Source organism: Cydia splendana, chromosome 3 (assembly GCF_910591565.1).
Source record: "Cydia splendana chromosome 3, ilCydSple1.2, whole genome shotgun sequence".
In the NCBI taxonomy this organism is placed as follows: Eukaryota; Metazoa; Arthropoda; class Insecta; order Lepidoptera; family Tortricidae; genus Cydia; species Cydia splendana.
Genome location: NC_085962.1, coordinates 22,848,260 through 22,871,196, shown reverse-complemented (window position 1 = coordinate 22,871,196; position 22,937 = coordinate 22,848,260). Strand labels below are relative to the sequence as shown.

The 22,937-nt window shown below is 37.6% G+C and overlaps 2 protein-coding genes across 4 annotated transcripts in view; one reads left to right on the top strand and one right to left on the bottom strand.

The window, feature by feature from the left end:
• Nucleotides 1-22,937, bottom strand: part of LOC134806613 (glutamine-dependent NAD(+) synthetase) — a 43,573-nt gene that overhangs the window by 10,664 nt on the left and 9,972 nt on the right. Inside the window, exons 2-3 of the mRNA XM_063779937.1 lie at nucleotides 922-1,074; nucleotides 50-305 (exon numbers count right to left, since the gene is read on the bottom strand). Coding sequence (XP_063636007.1) covers nucleotides 50-305; nucleotides 922-1,067 — 402 coding nt within the window. The 5' untranslated portion in view covers nucleotides 1,068-1,074. The remainder of the gene's footprint in view (nucleotides 1-49; nucleotides 306-921; nucleotides 1,075-22,937) is intronic.
• On the top strand, nucleotides 14,132-22,312 carry LOC134806610 (cytosolic carboxypeptidase Nna1-like). 3 transcript variants are annotated; one of them, XM_063779933.1, is made up of 17 exons: nucleotides 14,463-14,985; nucleotides 15,677-15,852; nucleotides 16,402-16,554; nucleotides 17,276-17,508; nucleotides 17,989-18,135; nucleotides 18,216-18,474; nucleotides 18,561-18,725; nucleotides 18,800-18,915; nucleotides 19,084-19,243; nucleotides 19,326-19,645; nucleotides 19,720-19,843; nucleotides 19,919-19,996; nucleotides 20,063-20,242; nucleotides 20,521-20,669; nucleotides 20,758-20,937; nucleotides 21,452-21,622; nucleotides 21,936-22,312. In XM_063779933.1, the coding sequence occupies exons 1-17, from the start codon at nucleotides 14,772-14,774 to the stop codon at nucleotides 22,249-22,251; spliced, it is 3,141 nt and encodes a 1,046-aa protein (XP_063636003.1). In that variant the 5' UTR covers nucleotides 14,463-14,771; the 3' UTR covers nucleotides 22,252-22,312. The 3 variants fall into 3 exon arrangements, with proteins under 3 accessions (XP_063636004.1, XP_063636003.1, XP_063636002.1); XM_063779934.1 differs by lacking the exon at nucleotides 14,463-14,985 and adding an exon at nucleotides 14,132-14,197 and having other exon boundaries at nucleotides 19,720-19,996; XM_063779932.1 differs by having other exon boundaries at nucleotides 19,720-19,996.

The following is a 22,937-nucleotide window of genomic DNA, read 5'->3' as shown; positions in this document are numbered from 1 at the left end:
ATAAAGTAATATCAACACAAACGACTTATCATAAGAAATATCAACTCACTTTAGTCCAACAAGAGAACCACCTCGACTCCCTATAGTTTCCGTCTTCGCACAACATCATCTTTGGTCTGATCAGCAGTATCTTCTTATTGAAGAACGCCACGCGACAGTTGTACGACACGTTCCTGTGCTGCACCGGCATGCCCACGTCAATGAGCATGTCTTTACATGTGGGGGACTTCAGCAGCTCGGCCAGGACTTGCCAGCTGTGCAGGTAGGTGTCTGGCTCGTGGAAATGATCCTCGCAACTGTAGCCACTGAAATAATTGACCGTCACTATAAGGGTTTCGGTAGCTCTGTCCAAAATATTGCTTTGGCTAGTTAGGAAACTTTTTTGTTTGTTTTACAAAATGAAAGTAAAACATACCACTGGATTTTATACATTTTCACATAAAATAACCGCGCCGCCATTTTGTCTACGGTGTGTTGAGTTTAGTGCCCTAAAAAGACATTCTACTTTGATTGTTATTTGCTTTAATGCAGGCTCCATTCAGATATTCCATCATCACAAAAACAGATTCGATTAATATCATGTGGCACAAGCCTATTCCTGAAAATGTCCCTACCCTATATGTACTTAGGTATTTACTTGGCTAGCGCGGCGCCATGGTCCAAAGTGAGTCTTGACTTGCAACACAAGAGCACGCCATTTTGCACGGTTCTGCGCGGCTTCATGCCTGCTTTCGCCGACGGAGATCTACCTCCACTCTATCCGCCCACCGATACTTATAGTGACCTGCAGGACGGCATCCATTCGGTCGACCCAAGTCTTCTTTTTTAGCTGCCCGATCTTCTCAAAATACTAATCTAACTCTGTTTTTCATGCGGACTTCCATTCCAATAAAGTATGAAGCTATGAAGACTACTAGTTACCATATCTCTAGCTCCGGCCCCGTCCGATAAAGCGCCCCCATCTCCTTGGCCTCCTGGATGGACTGCAGGATCCGACTCAGGTTCCCCTCGAAGTCGAGAGCCCATTGGTTGAGCGTGCAAGACGCCACCGTCACTTTTCGACCCATTATTTATCTGCAACAACTACAAAATGTGCAATTTAAAAAAACTTAATTTTGTGGTAATGTTTGGTACCGATCATGGGCTAGTTCTTTATAGAAAATTTTAAGTGGAAACATTCCCAATTTTAGGAATCTTTCACTAGACACAATTATAGCCAGGGATATAGGTACCTACATAATTACATACTTAAAAGTATTGACAGATTCCGCTACCAGACACATGTACTGGACACATATTCTACTAGTAAAAATATATTAATATATATTCAGTATCCGTCAGCTAGTCACAATAAATAGTAAAATCCCCAATGCAACTTAAGAATCCCTTTTTGCGTTGGTTAATGGGATGCATGAAATGCATATTTAAACCTATATTCATATATTATTCATATTCATATGCCTCCATATATATCGCAAGGTCTCTGTGCCAGGCGAACTAGTAGTCTAACAAATATTTGATTCGTGTTTCAAGACACTACGAATGTTCTCTTCGAAGTTAAAATTACTGTGGTTACAAAGTAACTATATATGCATATTAAAGACGAGTGAAAAACTTTTACACCGTTCGAGTTCAAAGAACCGACGGCACGTCGGCTGCCCTAAGCAGAAAACAAGTAACTCGAAAATTTTCAAAAACTTTTTTTTTTTGGATTTTCGGAATCTACAATTTCAGGCGCATCTTTCACCAAAAAAATTATTGTAAAATAATGTGTAGTTTTCAAAATATTAATGTTTTTAAAATCCGAGTATTTTTTTTTGACCCTGTATTCTAATACGCTAAATTCAAGTATATGTCCCATTTCTACGCTAAAGACAAGTAACTAAACAGAGATACTTGTAATTCATATAGATGACCGCGATACTTGAGTTTAGCGTAGATGTTCGTAACTGCGAATTAGTTTATTACAATGGTAAAACAAGTATCTCCCAACATAATTTGCGATTCAGGTTAGAAATTAGTTACATAGTTATATAAAAGGTACCTTGTTTAAAGACATACATAGAAAACAAATTTGCTTAGCAATATTCCTGTCAAAGGTGAAAAGTCTGTGAAATTTAAGTTTAAAGAAAAAGTGTTGTTAAAACAATTAAAATTATCTGTATTGTCTACACTCCCATATAACCATTCCAGTCGCAGAATCACAAAGTGGTAACTAAATGTCAGATGTGTCGTAACAGAGTCCACACAATGTGTCTAGAATTGTTTCGAAACAAAGTGTCGTCGCCGTGTCTACACTTTTCCGTAACAAGGTGTCGACACATTTGTGTGCACTTTGCGTGCGGTTTGCGACTAAATCTGACAGCAAATTTGTGACAGCAAATGTCAATATAAAATACCTCTTGAAAACCAAGGTTTGTCAAACTACTATTAGTGTCTCGTGTGCTCGTAATTCTAGTAAGTCATCATGGGCAATGCAAATGATAATAATCGACCGAAACCATATAAACACCCAACACCCGTCAACCTTTTACAGAAAAGTTTTTAAAGAAATGCAATAAGCTACTTAGGTCAGGCAACGAATGCTCCAAAAGTTGTAGAGGGAAATGCTCGGAACACAATTTTTGACTCCGTAACTCGGTTTGACAAGTTAGGAGGTGAACATATCAAAAGTCCCCGGCCGTAGCCCTTGAGCGGGGGGGAGAGAGGGGGCTTTGAAGGTCCCATTTTCCGGTTTTTCGATTATATCTCGGAAACTATGCATCTCAGCGACATGGCCACTTATACAAAATGAAAGTTAATTTAATTTTTCGATATGGTGAATAGTTTTTGAGATATCCGCTCTTGAAAGTTTATTTTGGGCTCTCAATTTTATCTTGATATATCTATATCAGTGAAGGTGCTAGGCCGTGTTTGGTATCGTTTTCGTATAAATCTGGGGTGCTGAATCCATTTAAGATATCACATTGACACCATTCCACAAAATAAAAAAAAATCTTTTTAGGGTTCCGTACCTCAAAAGGAAAAAACGGAACCCTTATAGGATCACTCGTGCGTCTGTATGTATGTCCGTCTGAATACACAAAATAGTTCTTTACCTATAGATGACAGGAAAACCTATTAGAAATGTGCAGTCAAGCGCGAGTCGGACTTAATGTACGGAACCCTTAATACGCGAGTCCGACTCGCACTTGGCCGGTTTTTTTGAAACTCCTCTTGACGCTTAACCGCTGAACCGATTTCGTTGAAATTTGGTATAGAAATAGTTTGCGTCCCGGAACAGGACATAGGATAGATCTTATAACCAAAATCATCTTTTGAAGGTGTGAAAAGTGGCGTGGAAATTTGTACGGGAAATCAATAACCGCTGAACCGATTTATATGAAATTTGGGATGGTCTACATCTTTGATTTAGTTAAAAATGATAAAAAAACATGACTTCAAACCTAAACTTAAACAGTATTAACTTCAAGAAGTCAATTCTGAATTCCCCCCTACACCTCATTTCACACCTTTAAAGGATGATTTTTGAGATAACTTATTATGTCCTGTCTCGGGACTCAAAATATATGTGTACCAAATTTAAATTAAAACTGTTCAGCAGTTTAAGCGTGAAGAGGAGTTTAAAAGAAAGTATTTTAATATGTTTATATGTTTTTACTTCGGAATGGTGTCAATGTGATACCTTAACTAAATTTGGTACTGCGAATTTATACGAAAACGATACCAAACATGGCCTCGTAGGTTTACTGTTGTAGAAGTCAAAATAAAAATGAGAGCCCTAAATTCTTATTACTTGGCCAAACTTGTGTAGAAGGAAAAGGTAAAATAAAAGTCTTCGGCAGGAATATAAGACACAAATATATATTTTTTTTGCGTTACTATTTCAATCATCAAATATAAACATACCTTGACTATATTAGTCTAGTGAGATCCTCATAGATAAACAAAAACATTTACTTAAAAAATTACAAGGTCGAAATGTCACGGAACTTGTGAGAGTAATATGTGAAAAATAAAAACTTTTATGACAAAAAAATCTGGACACAATTTAAGAATCACCCAATTGCGTCGAGGAATCATCTGTATTTTTGCTTGTTTCATTACCTCCTCGCTTCTTTTTTGTCCTTTGTATTCTGTAGCAATTTGTTAGATCTGAAAATAAAGATAACTTGCGTCGTCACGGATGTCGATTTATAGGTTTTAGGGAGTGCAGAATTCGAAAACGATGATCATTTTATAATCCAAGATGGCGGCTACGTATTTTGTCATAAAAGTCGTCATGAATATCGTTTTATAGGTTTTAGGAAGTGCCGATTTCGAAAATGATGACCAGTTTGGAATCCAAGATAACTGCCGTGCACTTTGTCATAAAAGTCGTCATGGAAATCGTTTTATAGGTTTAAGTGAGTGCAGAATTCGAAAATGATGACCATTTTGGATTCCAAGATGTCTGCCGTGCACTTTGTCATATGACCCGTCATGGATGTTGATTTATAGGTGTTAGGAAGAGCAGAATTCGAAAATGATGACCATGACCAACGTGCACGGCAGACATCTTAGATTCTAAAACGGAATAAACATAATTTTCGAATTCTCCACTCCCTAATACCTATAAATCGAGATCCATGACGACTTTTATGACAAAGTGTACGGTAGACATCTTGGTTTCCAAAATGGTGTTCATTTTCGAATTCTGCACACCCTAAAACCTATACATATAGTAGTTCGCCCCGAACTGTGAACTCGCGGTTCGCCAAACAGATCAATTGAATGCAGTGCTACTTAGTCTGAGATGGGCATTTCGTAATTGATTCCTGATTCCACGATTACTTGAAATTACTTTGTAATCTGATTACCGATTCCTAGATTACTTTGTAATCTAACAATACCGAATTACCAAGTACAATTCCATTTGAGGAATCAGGAATCAATTTTTCGAATACTACAATTACTAGTAATAGAAATCAATGTCGATTCTTCATTAGGTACAGGAATATATATTACTTGATTCCTTTCAGATTACATTTCGTACTACTACATAAGTACTATCAAAAGTACATTTCGATAGTAGATATAGATGTTGTTGACTTAGGGTCGGTTGCACCAAACTGTTCGTATCGTTAAAGAGTTCGCTAAATTTTTATGTATGGAAAGTTTCATAGTAAAGTGCCGGGGCGCGCCGGCTGACGTTGATCAGTCTGTCAAATGTGGTTGGTGCAACTGGCCCTTACTAGGATGCATCTACCGATACCTTATTTGAAACAGGTGTGCAGATTTCGAAATTGATGTCCATGACCAATAAAACGACATCCATGACGACTTTTAACATAGTGCATGGCGGCCATCTTGGATTCCAAAATAGTTATTATTTTCGAAATCTGCGCTCCCTAAAACCTATAAAACGACAGCCATGACGACTTTTATGACATACTGCATGGCCGCCATTTTGGATTCCAAAATGGTCATCATTTTCGAAATCTGCGCCCCCTAAAACCTATAAAACAACATCCATGACGACTTTTATGACATAGTGCATGGCCGCCATCTTGGAATCCAAAATAGTCATTATTTTCGAAATCTGCGCCCCCTAAAACCTATAAAACGATATCCATGACGACTTTTATGACGTAGTGCATTGCCGCCATTTTGAAATTGAAAATGTTATCATTTTCGAAATCTGCGCCCCCCAAAACCTATAAAACGACATCCATGACGACTTTTATGACATAGTGCATGGCCGCCATTTTGGATTTCAAAATGGTCATCATTTTCGAAATCTGCGCCCCCTAAAACCTATAAAACGACATCCATGACGACTTTTATGACATAGTGCATGGCCGCCATCTTGGAATCCAAAATAGTCATCATTTTCGAAATCTGCGCCCCCTAAAACCTATATAACGACACCCACGACGACTTTTATGTCATAATGCATGGCCGCCATTTTGGAATCCAAAATGGTCATCATTTTCTAAATTTGCGCCCCCCAAAACCTATAACACGACACCCATGAAGACTTTTATGACATAGTGCATGGCCGCCATTTTGGATTTCAAAATGGTCATCATTTTCTAAATCGGGGCCCCCTAAAACCTATAAAACGACATCCATGCCGACTTTTATGACATAGTGCATGGCCGCCATCTTGGAATCCAAAATGGTCATCATTTTCGAAATCTGCGCCCCCTAAAACCTATAAAACGACACCCATGACGACTTTTATGACATAGTGCATGGCCGCCATTTTGGAATCCAAAATGGTTATCATTTTCTAAATCTGCGCCCCCCAAAACCTATAAAACGACACCCATGACGACTTTTATGACATAGTGCATGGCCGCCATTTTGAATTTCAAAATGGTCATCATTTTCTAAATCGGGGCCCCCTAAAACCTATAAAACGACATCCATGACGACTTTTATGACATAGTGCATGGCCGCCATCTTGGAATCCAAAATGGTCATCATTTTCGAAATCTGCGCCCCCTAAAACCTATAAAACGACACCCATGACGACTTTTATGGCATAGTGCATGGCCGCCATTTTGGATTGGGGCCCCCTAAAACGTATAAAACGACATCCATGACGACTTTTATGATACAGTGCATGGCCGCCATTTCGGATTCCAAAACGGTCATTATTTTCGAAATCGGCACTCCCTAAAACCTATATATCGACACCCATCTCGACTTTTATGACAAAGTGTTTTGCTACCATCTGCATGCAAGACATTTCTATTATTTTTACGTACAAAAATGGCCCCCTGTCAACTTTCAATCGAGATTTAATCGATAATTTATTCGATTAATATTCAGATTAATTCAATTTCAATCTATGTTAGGTCGACTACACTAATCGCGATTAAAATTTGAGAATTAACTTTTTTTATTCCATTAATTAGTCGAATAAACAGTTAATCGATTAATGCCCATCTCTGACCACGGCATTTTTACACTTTGAGAATATCTGAAAACAAATCAACACAAGGAGCCATTTTGCAAATCCAGTAACATACCAGTAACTTTGTTATTACTTTTGACAGCGTGTGTCATGTGTCAACACAGAGTCGACACAAAGTCGAAACATTGCAACTACTTTGTGACTGCAATATTTCTCAGCCTTAAACCATATTTATACATCATAATTAACAAGTTTCGTAGTATGTAAAGCGTTATTTCCGTTATTAAAGTATAGTATACGCATCGAAGTACTAAAAATGCTTCAAATAATATAGTTATGAACACAGGCACTGAGAAGTAAACAATTTCATTTCCGGCTAAACTAAAACAATGTGGTGGCGCGTCGATTATATTACACTTAGTTTATCAAATCACTCGAGCAGTTTAATTCCCCATAATAATTTAAGTCCTATTGTAATATAAATGCAAACAATATATAATTACGTCTTGTAATCCGTTGTATAGATGGCGTATTAATGTCACTTATTTTTATTTAACTATTTTTCCATCTGACAGTTTCCATTTGACAGGAACAAAATGAACGAATGAACGAATGATTTTGGCATAAAGTAGTCGCAAAGTCGAAACAATGTGTGCACACGGTGACCACACTTTATGTCACTTTGTGTCATGTGTCGACCCTTCCCCATTTCTGGTAACTGTGTCGACACGGCGACGACTCTGCGACTGGAATTGTGACCGAAACAGACGGTGTCGACACAAGATGTGTCAACACCGCGTCGTAACGGCGACTGGAAATGGTTGTATGGGCTGTAGACTCTACAGTAATGAAAACAGAACACTAGAATACGCCAAAGAAAGAGGAAATCATAATTATGCCGTATCCGTGCCAAAGGTTTTGGAAAAAAATTTAAACAAACAACAACTGACTGTATTCAATTGACCAAAAGGGAAATATTTAATCCAGGAATAATGCCAAAATTTTATTTTTTATAAAGACACTTTATAACTTTATGTAGTAAAGTGAATCATCTGAGGTCAATCTCGAGAAGTCTATTAGTAGAGTTCGACCAAGAAAACTCTGCAGAGATGTTGAGAGGAGAGCACACCAGTGCCAGTGTTATTTATATGTCATAATTTCATAGAAGTTTGACGTTTAAAATAACACCTGCACTGGTGTGCTCTCAACATCTATGCAGACTTTTCTTGGTCTAACTCTACTAATAGACTTCTCGAGATTGACCTTGTGCTGTCAAAATCTCTGCAGACTTTTCTTATCAACAAAATTTCAGATCGATATGGTTTTATAAGAAATAGGTAAAACTGACTTGAAGGATTTAATTAGATTTTTACTTTGTTACAAGTAAAGTTAAATAGTAAATAAAGTAACTATGTACCTAAGTATGTATTTATCTATACACGTATGTATATATCGTCGCCTAGTACTCATAGTACAAACTTTGCTTAATTTGGGGCTAGGTCAACCAGTGTAAGATTGTCCCCAAATATTGATTTTTATGAACTCACCAGCTCTCACCATTCCATGCACCTGCCTCATTCCTATCAAACACGTCTGTCAAATAGGACTATAAAAAAATGCAAGTCGGACTCGCCCACCGAGCGTTATTTACAAATTTAGTTATTGATTTTTTTATTTTTTACAAATTTATAGTTTTCGGATTATTCCCTGTACTTATAATGTAAAACAATATTACTTGCCAAATTTCATAGTTCTAGGGCAACGGGACTTCTCGTTGACCTAGCTACCTACTACCTACCTACTTAGGTAAGTACCCTTTAAATTTTGAATCCCTTGAGAATGTCAAAATATACTTACGTATTTTGGCATAAACCACCGTATCTTTTTTTTACGGTAATGTAGATGTTTGATTTTTTTCTACATCTTTAAGGGAATGTAGACCTGAGTATATGGTTTTAATTTCAACTCGATACCTCCACGCGTTTCCGAGATAAAGGATCTTGACAAACAAATGGACGGAGGGCGGACGGACAACAAAGTGATCCTATAAGGATTCCGTTTTTTTCTTATGAGATATGGAACCCTAAAAAAGAAAAGTTCGGAAGCAGGATCCTGTAGGTACCACCCATCCACGAAGACAGAGGGTTTGTTGAAAGAATGGGTCATCGTATCACAAAATAATCTCCGAAAATAAATAAAATCGATGAAATAGGTACCAATAACCATGTGTCAGAAGGTACGAGGATGGCAACATCAATCACTAATAAAAAAAAAAGTATATTTTCCAATAGAAAACAACTTTAAAATGTATAAAAAAATATACTTTTTTTTTCAAGCGTTTTATTACGAGGGGCGTTCAAAATATTCTCGGTATTGATATCTTACAACCTCTTCTAAAATTTCTTTTGTTACTGGCCGCTAAGGTTTATTCATTGACATTAAAAAAAAGTATAATTCGAACCGAGATGTTCTTTTGTTTTTCTGCAATTGCTGAACAAACATGAACATCATGTGCGAATTGACAATGTTAACTAAATCAGAACATCAATGCGTCATAAGATTCTCGACAAAACAGGGTAAAAATAAAAAAACCATAAAAGAGGAAATGGATTGTGTTTACCGTGAGTCTGCTCCTTCTTTATCTACCATTTAAAAGTGGTCAAGCGAATTTAAGGGTGGAAGGGCTAGTATTGAAGATGACCCTAGACCTGGTCGGCCTGTAGTAGCTACTTCACAAGAAAATATTGATAAAGTGGAAAAACTTATATTGGAAGATGGTCGAGTGAAGGTAAAATCTATAGCTCAAGTAACCAATCTTTCTATTGGTATCGTACATGATATTATCCATGACCATCTTAATATGTCAAAAGTAAGTGCAAGATGGGTTCCGCGAATGCTGACTCGGCTTCAAAAAGACATGCGTGTAGCGTGTAGTTCCGATGTTATTGACCTGTGCGGTGAAAATCCTGATGAGGTGCTGCAAAGAATAGTTACTGGAGATTAAACCTGGGTTCATCATTATGACCCAGAGAGTAAACAAGAGTCCATGCAGTGGCACATTAAGGGTTCAGCTCATCCCAAGATGTTCAAGGTCGTCCCTTCAGCTGGCAAGGTCATGGCCACGATATTTTGGGATTCTGAAGGAATATTACTAATCGATTATAAAGAAAAAGGTGTAAATATCACAGGACAGTACTACGCTAACATTCAACGTCAATTAAAGGATGCTATCAAAGAAAAGAGGCGAGCAAAGATAACCAAAGGTGTTCTGCTTCTGCGTGACAACGCCCCCGTCCATACTGCTCATATTGCTAAGGCAGCTATTGTTGAATGTGGGTTTGAAACTGTTACTCACCCACCGTATAGTCCGGTCTTAGCCCCCAGCGTCTTCTTTTTGTTCCCCAATCTTAAAAAGGATCTGCGTGGAATTTTTTTTTCTGATGATGAAGCATTGAAGGCGGCAGTGGAGGAGCATTTTTACACCAAAGACAAAAAAAAATTTTTATCGGGGATTTAAAAAAAATTGATCGATCTTTTAAGTGGATGAACATAGGGAGGGAGTATATTGAAAAATAAAAATATCAAACTTTTCGTACTTGTTTGTTTTCATTTTCATACCGAGAATATTTTGAACACCCCTCGTATCTAACAGGGATTTTGAAGTCGATAAACCTGAAAGAAATAAAAATCAGTTTTCGGTAGCTTATGTTATTAGCTTTCATTTGGTTCCATTTCCTTCAGAATTGCATGAAAATTGGAAAAGTTATTGAGCGGAGAGCCAAATATGTTTAGTATTTAACAAGCTAAAGTGCTTGCTATTTCCAAGCTAAACACGAGATACTTGAATTTGTGTAGAATGGTTCTGAGATTTTCGGGCAGTAAACTACACAGAAAACATTTTATGCCTGTACAAAGTTTAATATACAAGAATAACAAAAAATAAAGTCTGTATAAGCTTAATTTTATCGCTTTTAACATAATGATATAAACAGATGTTACATTTTAGACCAAATACCTAACAAAACTGACAAATTACGTTTTTTTGCTCTCCTCAAAAATTTGTCAAAACTGGGTTACTTGTTTTCTGCTTAGGGCAGCCGACGTAGTCTGCTCTATAACTCCCTCCTAACAAAACATTTGGTCTTGAGACATAGGTAGTGAGACATAGGTTGTCTAGCGACACCTTACCCGTGAGACAAAGGTAGTACAGTCAGCAGCAGAAGTTGCTAAGCGGGCAAGGTGTTCAAAATTACCTTGACGCGCTCTTAGTCTCTTAACAAGTCGCGTCAAGATAATTTTGAACACCTCGCTCAGCTTGTTACGCATCATCGCTCATCTCTGGTGGAATCGCAGCCTAATCGTCACCGAAGTTATTGGTAGAAGCAATAATGGCATTGTAGTAGACACAGTAGTGGATCGATCCGCGGCGACCCGTGCCAGGGGCCGTCCGGCCAATCACCTTGCCTTCCCTTGGGACAGTGTGGTGGGACTGGGACACTGAATCGTGGCTTGGCTTTAACACCGGTGTTAGGCGCAGGTCTTGAAAGGAAACGCCAAACATAAATTTTAAATAAAGAACTATATTTCCACTTCCATTCGAGCCAAAAGGTTACCGATAAACTAAACTTAAGAATTTTCTTACTCTACCTACATATGTATCTAAATGTACGGTATGTATCGTACAACCGGCTTGGGCGCCAAGCGACGAATGCGAAGAAACTACCTAGGTATACGAGTAACTACTATTTTTTTTTAGTTTATTCTTATAAGTTACGATGTCCTTTTAACATTCAAATTGAATTGTGTAATGAAATACAAAAAAAAATCCAAATTCAAAACTGCAAAAACGACTGGACTTAGGCGAAAGCTCCATGTTGATGTCGGTTTGAATTGAATTTTTTAGCGTTTCGGGTTTGGTGCCACAATAAAAGTTGTTCATTATGACCTATGTATACATAGGTATTATGGCAAGAGGAAATTATGCCCCGTATTTAATAAAACACAAGATAAAAACTACGATATCATTCTACGAATGCATATTAGAAGTCCAGTTACCTTCTTTCATCGTTGACACAAATAACTGGCCAAATGTAGTATTTTCTGCGACAATAATGGGAATCGCTCCTAAGAATTACATATAATTTAATTTGTATTAGTAATTGCAATGCACTTACGATATATAAACAAAAAGATTTAATTTTCCGACAACATTTTGCAATTTTACATAGGGTCAAGGAGGGAACGGGCTCGGAAAAAAGCAATGGACGAGCAATGGTTATTCTAACACGTAAGGGTGCTACAACAGTGTATAGCGATATTTGGGCGACTGAGCCACTGTTTGCGTTGAGCCACTGTTCCCGCCTTGACCCTACTTATCTATTGTACAGTCGATGTTAAAGATAGGTATAAGATGTATTTTTCGCCCTATTACAAAGGAGTAAAGTGCAAAGATGTCTACATGTCTTTGACGTCCACTGTACCTACCTAGTATCCACAGAACACAAGCGAGCCAAATGAGGTCAGACGTCAAAAAGAGACTGATACAGGGTATTCCGCCTTCCATAATCAATTTGTAAAGGGAATTGCTCTATTGAATAGACGCTACAAATGTATTAGATATATGTGTAAATAATGTACCTACACGTACGTAGGTAAAAGCTGAAGGTGCGCAAATGAAATGACGTGAAACGATGCCGTGTCTTTTCATGCATAACACATAAGGGCGGACGATTTCAGAGTTATAACCAAGCAAGGTCAATATTTTAAATAAAATTATAGGTTACTAGGTTATTTTCTATTTTAATCTTACCGTAAAGCTCTACGGACAGGTTTTCTTGCTAACCGGGATCGATTTTGCTATCACTGTATCCTAGGCAACAGTTGCTTACGTAAAAGAACTAAAAGCTTTCACAGTCGTCTATATAGCTAATTGAATTCATGATTGACTAAGCGTATATCATTACGAGGACAATCTTATTTTTACGTTTTAAGTAGGACTAAGAGTCATACGAACAACTCAATAGTTCATTTGTTTTACAAGATGCAAAGTTGTTGTTTAACAGCTCGTGCTAATATTGATACGTAGCACGTGAAAGATTCCAAAACTGAAACACTAGCTTAGCTAGTGGTTCGAAAAGTGAAATATTGAGCGTTGCGAGGGTTTCAATGCACGAGGGTTAAACAAATTTTGCCACCGAGTGAAATAAAATTATTCACCACACCAACGCGAGGAAAATAATAATTATATAAAACATCAAATAAATATTAGTACAATTATTTGGTGATCGATGAAGTGATAACTGACACCGTAAAAGTATAAAACTTTGCCCTTTAACATAACTTTGCCCACCGCGTCACAGTTCAGTAAAAGCGAAATAACTTAAAAGTAGTTACAGATATATAGTTGGTCAAGCAGATCATGTCAGTAGAAAAAGGCGGCAAATTTGAAAAATGTAGGCGCGACGGGATATCGTCCTATACAAAATTTGAATTTCGCGCCTTTTTCTACTGACACGATTTGCTTGACCATCTATACTTTCTTCAGAACTGTGACGCGGTGGACAAAATTATGTTAAGGGGCAAAGTTTTATACTTTTACGGTAACCGTAAGTCACTGTCACTAAATGTAACTTGTATAAGTTACATGTAGTGACAGTGACTTAAATGCAATTTCATCGTCATTTACCCACGTCGCGTGCGACTTATCACACAAAAATACTGCCAACTATCATAACTTCACAAAGTCTCCACATTCTTATCATCAGATCTTTTCCTTCATAGCTCTGCGAGCAAATTTAAGTTTTATTACCATAATAGGGCCATTAGCGAAGTTGGGTTTTCACAAAGCCGCGAGCCGGCGCTACCGCGAAGTGCAGTCACCTTTCAGGCTTTCCAGGAAAACGTTACGTTCTTACGGGGAAACCGCTCTTCATTCCGTGGATTTTCCTTGAAAAATGTGTGTGTAACATTTAATCTAATCACACTGGTGAACATTAAACACGCATTTGCGGGTGTTTAGGCGGAAAATTCCGCATATACGTTGATATATCCAGATTTACATGTAGTTTAGGACTCGACGCTCTCTCTCTCGAGTCTAGAGGTGTAAAGGGGTGCCTGTCGGCAGCATTATTTGACACCAGACAGCACGCGGCTTGGGGACGTAACCCGTAACTTTAAAACTCGTTACACACAAATGAATTTGAATATAACTAAATGGGGGAGAATTAAAAGTGATGTCTGATAATTTAGAAATAAAATCGGAAGGCGAACAATGCGAGCAGCAAAACGATAATGGTAAGTAATATAACCAATTTCAACCTAGGTATATTGTCAACCTATAATCATGTATATTAGTATACATAATTACATATGTAGTAAAAAAAGTTCTTATCAGAAGAGCGGATCGTTTATTTATAGATAATATTGCTATTTTTATAAGGTCATGGAACCTCAGGAACATCAATCAAGTAGATTTTCATCGAATCGCTCGTTTATGCATTACACGCAAATATTCGTACTAAGTGATATAACGTAACTAGGCCTCTAAAATTGGGCGATAAAAGTATGTTAACAAGCGATGCCCTTCTGACGCAAATGAACGAGAATCGAGATATAGTGCGATCGAAGCATGATACGAAGGTAATAAATAGTCTTCCGATACCCAAAATATTAGGCCCTTACACGAAATCGTCGTCAGTTCGACTCTGGCCGCCGCGAGGCCAGGCTGCACGCCTGTTTGCAGTCACAACAACACGCCAACCCGTAACCATGGTAACCATATGCTCGCCTAAAGGAGAGATAAAAATCTGATAACTAATTGCCAGTTCGCGCGCGCAGAACCGTGAATGTATCTCAAAGCCTCCGTAAAATGTTATGGTGGAAACAACTTGAAAGAGCACAGGCCAGCGTAATAATGATAGAAATGGAGGAACAAAGGAAACAAGAGTACATAGACAGTACTACGGTGACATTAGCACTCCCGATCCCCAGTAGAGACCCAGTATTGGAAGACAATTTGCTAATAGCCAATTTAGAGCAAGTTAAATCGCTACAAGCATCCCTCTTTCCTATTTGCAATAAAGGTAAATTAAATAGTGGAAGTTTTAAACTTAATAATGTCTATGGTTCTGTAAAGAGTTTCTTAATTATTATTTTTTTTACTAGCCTATTGTGGTGTCCCACTGCTGGGAAAAGGCCTCTCCCCTTGTCTTCCACGACTCCCAACATAGTAGTTTATTAATATTACTTAAAAGTCGACTTTACCTTTCTTTACATATCTATCAATTAGGTAGGTACTCCTCGAGATGATTTAATAGGCCCACGATGTGTTGCCACTTCGAATATAGGCCACGAACTTTTCGTTGTAATCGGCAATGTAATGTTGGGGTTATTAAATCCCACTAGTTGCCGCAAAGTTGTTACTTGAACTGAAAAACATCTCACCTTTTACCATAAATGAGAAAAAAAAACTAATGGTAACCAAAAACTAATGAAACCAAAACGAATTGGTGAATTCTTTTCCGAAAAGTATTATAGGGTGGCAGATACTTTTAGCTTGTTGTTTCATCCGCTAATATATTGATGCTGACTGTACTACAAAATGAATATTCTTACCTTAAGGCCTTTACACAATAAAAGCGTAAGTCTGCCATATAAAGATGCCAACAGCCCAAGTTCTAAACTAAATTCCAATTTCAAAGTGTTTAACGAGTAATTCGTTCAGACTAATTAATCGTAACGCAATCAAAAACTTCGTTTTCGCTCTATCAACAGGCACGTTTATATCAAACTTTCTTCAAAACAACATCAAGACCAATCAATTCGAAGTGAGTACTGACGCAAAGACGTTCCGGACTACGGCGAAGCTTAAGGAGCCACGGGATTTGTTCGCACTACCTAAGGAACTGGACTGTCCTCAACAAGCGCCTAGGTGGCCCTCGGAATGTCAAGTAAGATCCAAAGTTAATACAAGTAGTGCCCGATCGAAGTTTCGGTGTGTATTTGTCCCCGCCCCACGTAACCGCCGCCATACATGAGGCGGAAACAAAATGAAATGGGAATGTCACCTATTCCCATCTGTGCCAGGAACTAATAGGTAAAAATCATGTTTCGACCGAAGGTTAGGTTTCTGCCGAAACTAGAGCAAACCGAACCTTCGGCGTAAAATCCTGTTTCAGTCTAATACATACTACAAATAAATCACAAGTTTCAGCCCGCGACTTCGTCTGCGTATTAGATTGACAATTTCCGTAATAAAAACTATAGTAAAACACATGGCCTCCACCGCGCCGCTTGAGTATAATTCACGACTCGTCGCCTTCCCACATTTTGAATGAAAATGTTTTGAAATGGCATCATATGCCTGCTACGGTGTGTAAGGTGCGGACCTTCACCTTACACCGTATCTGTATAATTTGCGCCTTTTAGAGTGCGTGTTTACTTGTTCAGATAGTTTTTGACTTGCCACTGTACATGTTTAATCTTCGTTCGCTACATAGGTAGTGGAGGAAAGAATACAACATATATCATGGAGTCCGGCGTGTCCGGAACCCTACTACAATGCCACGGGGAAGGAACTGCGACCACAACCAGTCGGTGAAGAAGCTGGGACTGTCATCTTCCAGTATTACCCGATGAGTGCCGTGAATTATGTGAGTAATTTATACATCATCAACAACATCATCGTTATCCGAAGATGATGGAAGATTTTGATTTTTGGCACTTTGGACCGAGTTAATTGGTAATGCCGCTACCGCTACACCGTATTTGGTGACTTATACCATAGTTTTCTATACCTCTTTTCCGTCTGTCTGTGTTTAAGGCTTATCTTTTTGTGTGTATTTAATTGCGGTTAGGACCTTACTAATTCAAACTCCAGTAAAAAATACTACTAGACATGTATGAAAACCGAAATTATAATTTAAAGATATGAGATGATTTACAATTCAAGTAAAATAAAAATTGTTAAAAGAAGATGCATCCGTGTCCGTGTGTAGGAAATAGGTATAAAAAAATATAGGACAATTTTACACAAATCGACCTAGTCCCATGCACGGTAAGCTCCATAAGGCTTGTGTTGTGGGTACTAGACGACGATATATACCTATAATATATAATTATATATGGATACTTATATACCTACATAGAAAACATCCATAACTCAGAAACCAGTATTGGTGATAATCACACAAATAAATACCCTATACTACTACTACACAGGTACTAGAGGTATACTGTTTATATTTGTGTGGGCGTCAAGCCGAATGTTTTATGTATTTATTCTCGATTTTATGTTTCTACACTTTTACATTTCACTGGAGACAGTTACAGTCACAGGCTTTTTAATCAAAATTTGTTTGTTTTTTTTTTCAGTTTAGTAGATCTACCGTGGGTGGGTCCCGTCTGTTCATATCAGCTTGTGCCACTGCTGGTGGTGATGATGAATTACGATTTGAATCGCGATTCGAAAGTGGGAACCTAGCCAAAGCAGTGAAAATTACATCTTCGTATTACGAACTTCACCTCCGTACTGATCTCTACACGAACAGGCATATGCAATGGTTTTATTTTAAAGTGACAAACACGAAAAAGCAAATGATGTACAGGTTTGTGAAACTTTTATTAATTTGCAATGTTTGTTGGTAATATGTTTGTTCGGGTTTAATCTTGAAAGCTAAAATACCCACTTCCGATTATTCTATTGAGCTGAAACTTCACTTAATACCTACATATGTAAATTGGGTGACAAAGCACAATTATGGTACCGTAGATATATAGATACTATAGATAGATAGATAGATATTTCTTTATTCATACCCACAACATACATTGACAACATATCGAGCTGATCTGCTGACACAGTAGGTGGCGGTGTAGGAATGATAAATGGATAATCTATGATAAAACAACGCAAACTAATTGTGTTTGGGTTTGTTATAATTATCTCGATGAGTACTAGTTGCCTGTTGAAAGAAAAGTACAGTCAGTCTGTAACAAAAATTACATTTTATTAGTTATCAATAAATTATCTTACCCAATGCGAATCATGTGAATTATCCAGGTTATTTATCTTAATGCCTATCCAGGTTTTCTATAGTAAACTTGTCGAAGGCGGAAAGCTTATACAATGAAGGCATGCGACCTTTATTATACTCCACGAAAGACGCAAACCTACATTCGATTGGTTGGAGGCGCTGCGGCGATAACATCGCGTACTACAAGAATGACCCTACGTAAGTAGTAAACTAGCTTAAATCAAATGTAAATAGCTTTGCTATGATCTTGATAAAGGAAACGGATATCATGTTTACAGATGCGAAGAAGAGGAACAATTCCCGAACTACACCTTGACGTTTAACATAGAATTTCCTCACGCGGATGACGCGGTGTACATCGCGCATTGCTACCCCTACACGTACGCCGATCTACAGGAATACTTATCGAGATTACAGTCACATCCAGTCAAATCCACTTTCTCTAAACTGAGACTACTTTGTCGAACTTTGGCTGGAAATAATGTATACTATCTTACCATAACTGCACCTCCAAATCCCAACGAAATGGAGCCAAAGGTGATCCAATCATCAAGTTGTATTAATTGTATTATTTAAAGGTTCTATTAGCGAATAATCCTGATAGTTTTCTTATGATTTCGCAGAAAAAGAAGGCAGTTGTTATAACAGGGAGAGTACATCCCGGGGAAACTCCATCGTCATGGATGATGAAAGGTTTTATAGATTACTTAACCGGTGACTCAAACCAAGCACGCGAGTTGCGGGAAAAGTTTATATTCAAACTAGTGCCAATGTTGAACCCGGATGGCGTGAGTAGTTGCCCTAGATATTATTCACATCACACAAAAGGTGGCATGTTGTTAACAGTTTACAAATATTCCAGGTAATCGTGGGTAATAATCGCTGTTCATTGACCGGAAAGGATTTGAACAGGCAATATCGGACCGTTATACGAGAAACTTATCCACCTGTCTGGCATACAAAACTGATGATACGGAGGTATTTTTTTTTCGATTCATGCTTGTCCATTGACATTAGGATATTCTTAGGTATTATCAAGTTAAACGTTACAACGTTATTTTTGTGTGCGTCCTTTTTACTTAATTTCACAGATACCAATGAGCGATATACCTATACATATCATAAACAAACTATATATTTTTTCAGATTGCAGGAGGAATGCGGTGTAGCGATGTACTTGGATTTACATGCGCATTCCCGAAAACACAATATATTTATTTACGGCTGTGAGAGTAGAAGAAATTCGGATAGAAGGTTACAGGAACAAGTTTTTCCCTTGATGTTACACAAAAACGCTGCTGACAAGGTATTTATAAAAATAGATTTATTAAAATACTTAAAAATAAAAATACTGTAACAAGACACTAAGAAGGTATAAATTATTACAGTTCTCCTTTGAAAATTGCAAATTCAGAATCCAACGAAGTAAAGAAGGAACAGGTAGAGTAGTTGTGTGGATGCTCGGTGTAGCAAACAGCTACACGATGGAAGCATCTTTCGGGGGATCGGAGCTAGGCAGCAGGATGTCCACGCACTTCTCGGTTCAAGATTACGAGAGTTTGGGACGAACGTTTTGTGAAACTTTACTCGACTTTTACGACGAAAACCCGAGTAAAGAAAGGCTGAGGACGAAAATTGTAACAAGGCTGCTGAAAGAAGGGTCAAATGCCGACGAACCAACCAATATTGATTTGTCTGATTACTCCAGGTATTTATTGTATTTAGGGTATGAGGTAACCCTGGAAATTATATTTCAAATGAGACAATTAATGTACTTTTCAGTGACGAGGGAGACACGTCCAGTAGTAGTTCAGAATCAGGTGCTATAAGAAGACCCATAGAGGTACTGCAGCCCGCACCACCATCCTCTCCCATTTTGCCCAATATCCACAGAGATATTAGTGATGTGAGTATAGAGCACAGAATGCCCTCTTACTTGGAACTAGGATCTTACAAAATACAAAATGATCCTCCTTTGCAGCAACCGAGAAAACAAATAATAAAATTGGAGAAAATTAACAGGATCGAAAAGAAGAAAACTAAGCGAGAAACTTTGCAGGTAAGTAATATGAGTTTGTAAAAGTTAAAGTGCTATCTTAGAGTGATTTAATTGATATTATTTCAGGTTTCAAGAGCGACAATTGATTTGACATCAGATGCAATGACAGACGGGTCCTCGGATGCTGAATCATGTGATGAAAATCTCAGTCCAATAAGAAGAGTTCAAAAACTTCTGCATTTCACCAAATCTAAACCTAGGAGGAAGAAGAAGATGCCGCCAGAGCTGAAAATTATACCGGCACCGGTAAAGTATATTTAGAGGCTTTTCAATTTTGCATCAATCATAAATGTAACACCAACGACAATCCGAGTAAGCTGAAAAGGTGGCAAATACTGCGGCTAGACCAAAGGCACTAGAAGATAAATCCTATCAAAGTCAAGAGAGAGTATTTAATGGAATACCTCTCAAAACCCTCAAAAAGACAGAACATCTGATTATGGCTAAAACACCCGATTGCAGATAAAAAGGACAAAAAAGAAATCATAAAGGTAATGCAGAATAAAAGGTATGTTTATTTTCAGACAAGTGATTCTCCATATCAATCGGACAAGGAGAAGAAAACTCCTCTAGGTAGGCGACCACGCAGCGTGTCTTTGTTTAATGAACCTACAGAGAAGCCAAGATTAATCCCCTCTTCGTGGCACCAATTTAGACGCTTGCCCCCTCCAAAGTAAGAAAAAGAGATATTACAGTAGAGTCAGTAGATTATATTTACTATATAAAATGTATTTAATAAAAAAACACTTGTTTGTTCCCAGGTTTCTATCAGACAGTAAGAACAGAACCTTATTGCAACCTGCAGAGCTGCAGGTGAAACTAAATGTGTTGAAGAGAAATGTTTGGACTGGTGTTCCGGCTGAAGAGAAGGGGCCCCTGTCCTGGGGTATCTCTAGTTTTGCCATGAACTCTTACTTTACAGACAGTGAGGCTTTGTTACGGTATTTCAAGTTTTATTTAATCCTTATTTTATTCAAACTCTAGCAGACCAACTAAAATTCATAATTTTTCTCAATTGCTTTTAGAGAGACACTTTATTGGGACTTGTTAGCCTTATATTAGTATTAATATCTGGGAGACCGATAACATATGCTCGTTTTCCCAGAGATAAGACCTAGCTAGATCGATTTTTCGCCCCCGAAAACCCCCATATAGAAAATTTCATCGAAATCGTTAGAGCCGTTTCCGAGATCCCCGAAATACAAATATAAATAAACAAGAATTGCTCGTTTAAAGGTATTAGATATATTTTAACCCGTTTTATATACAAAAATACTCAGAAATTATTTTAATTTTATATTCTAAATTTAAAGTCCTGAAATAAAACTATTGAAACGGATTATATCGCGTATATTGAATTCATACTACATCCCGACGTTTCGTTTATGAATTCAATATACGCGATATAATTTTATTTCATGAGTAACTATCGCGGTAACCGAAGACAATTTTAAGGTCCTGTTCAAAAAAACTGGAGGAAATTGAAGGAGAAAGAAAAAAGAGTAAAGACGACAAGAAAAAGAAAAAATCCAAGACCAAAAAGATTTCTCTTAAAGTGCCAAATGCTGCAGATGAAGTGACAGAGACTGCTGGTAAATCACCTAAAAGTTGGAAGAAAAAGGGAAAGTAAGTTCTTGCTGTCTTTGTAAAAACAAAGACTTAGAAAAAAACACTAATAAATTGAAACAAAGAAATAAGGCACTATTACTGACAGTATGACCATTGTACACCAATGGCATAAAGTCCCCTGACGGTCCGGGATAACGAAAAATGAAAAATAGTATGAGTAACGTTAACTGGCGCGGACGGGTGCGACGAATTTTACCTACAGTGGCACCCGCGCTCCGTGCATCCGCGCCAGCTAGTTGACGCGGTAACCAAGAAAGTAAAACATTATTAAAGAAAAAAAATACTTGTAAACAATCTCTTCTTCTTTCAGGCTAAAACATACTAAATCAGAGGGATCTCCATACATGAACAATCCAAGTTTTACTGATATACCTCTGAACACACAACAGCTTTCACAAAAATCAAACAATCCTGACAAACAAGCAAAGTCCAGATTTAGAAAAGGTGCCTTTGTGGCCACAGCCATCCAGAGCAAAAGGAATAACAAAATAAATAGCTTGATATTGTCAGATAACTCTGATAGTGATGATTCTACTCAATCAACAAAGAAAGTAAAGAAAAAATCAAAGACAGCAAAACCTAGGTTACGTAAAGCTGCAACAGAGATTAAGACTAGCAAAAACTGAATTTTATTACATGCAAGTATATATGTATAAATAAGTCCAAGCAACATGTATTAAATAGAAGTTAAGTATTTATAAATTAATTAAAAAACACTTGATTCTTAAACTGTTATTGCGATTTTTTTAGACATTGTCCATTTTTTTGTTTTAATTGTCCATCCATTTAAGAACTAGTAGATAAAGTACGGACCACTTAGTTGTGTTCATATCCATTAGGTATTTGTTATCTTGGTCTCTTAGAATGTAATCAAATTAGAAAGAAATTATAATTAGGATATACAGTGAAAGTATCAATTAAAATTATACACTTTCTTAAGTTAACATGTTAAAAATAAAAAGTGTGAGACCTTTGTTTTAGAATTTTTCTGAACAGTTCAATTATATATTTCATGCACAGAGGGAAGTGTTATTTGACATCTGTGTCGTAGACACTGATGCTCCCTCGTATGTCTAACGCCTGGTAGCTTCTGTTTTAAAATCCGCAGAAGAGGAGAAAACGTCACACAACATTCACCCCTCTTGTCACATCCATCGACAGAGTCTTCACTCCTCAAATGTCCGCCTTCATTAAACACCTCAGTGAAGCTAGTGCTGACCGCTGGAAGTGATCCCTAAGTGTCGTAATGGGCTGGCTTAGATCAAAAATCACAGTTTTGATAATCAGAGCCACAAGCATGTGCATCCATGGA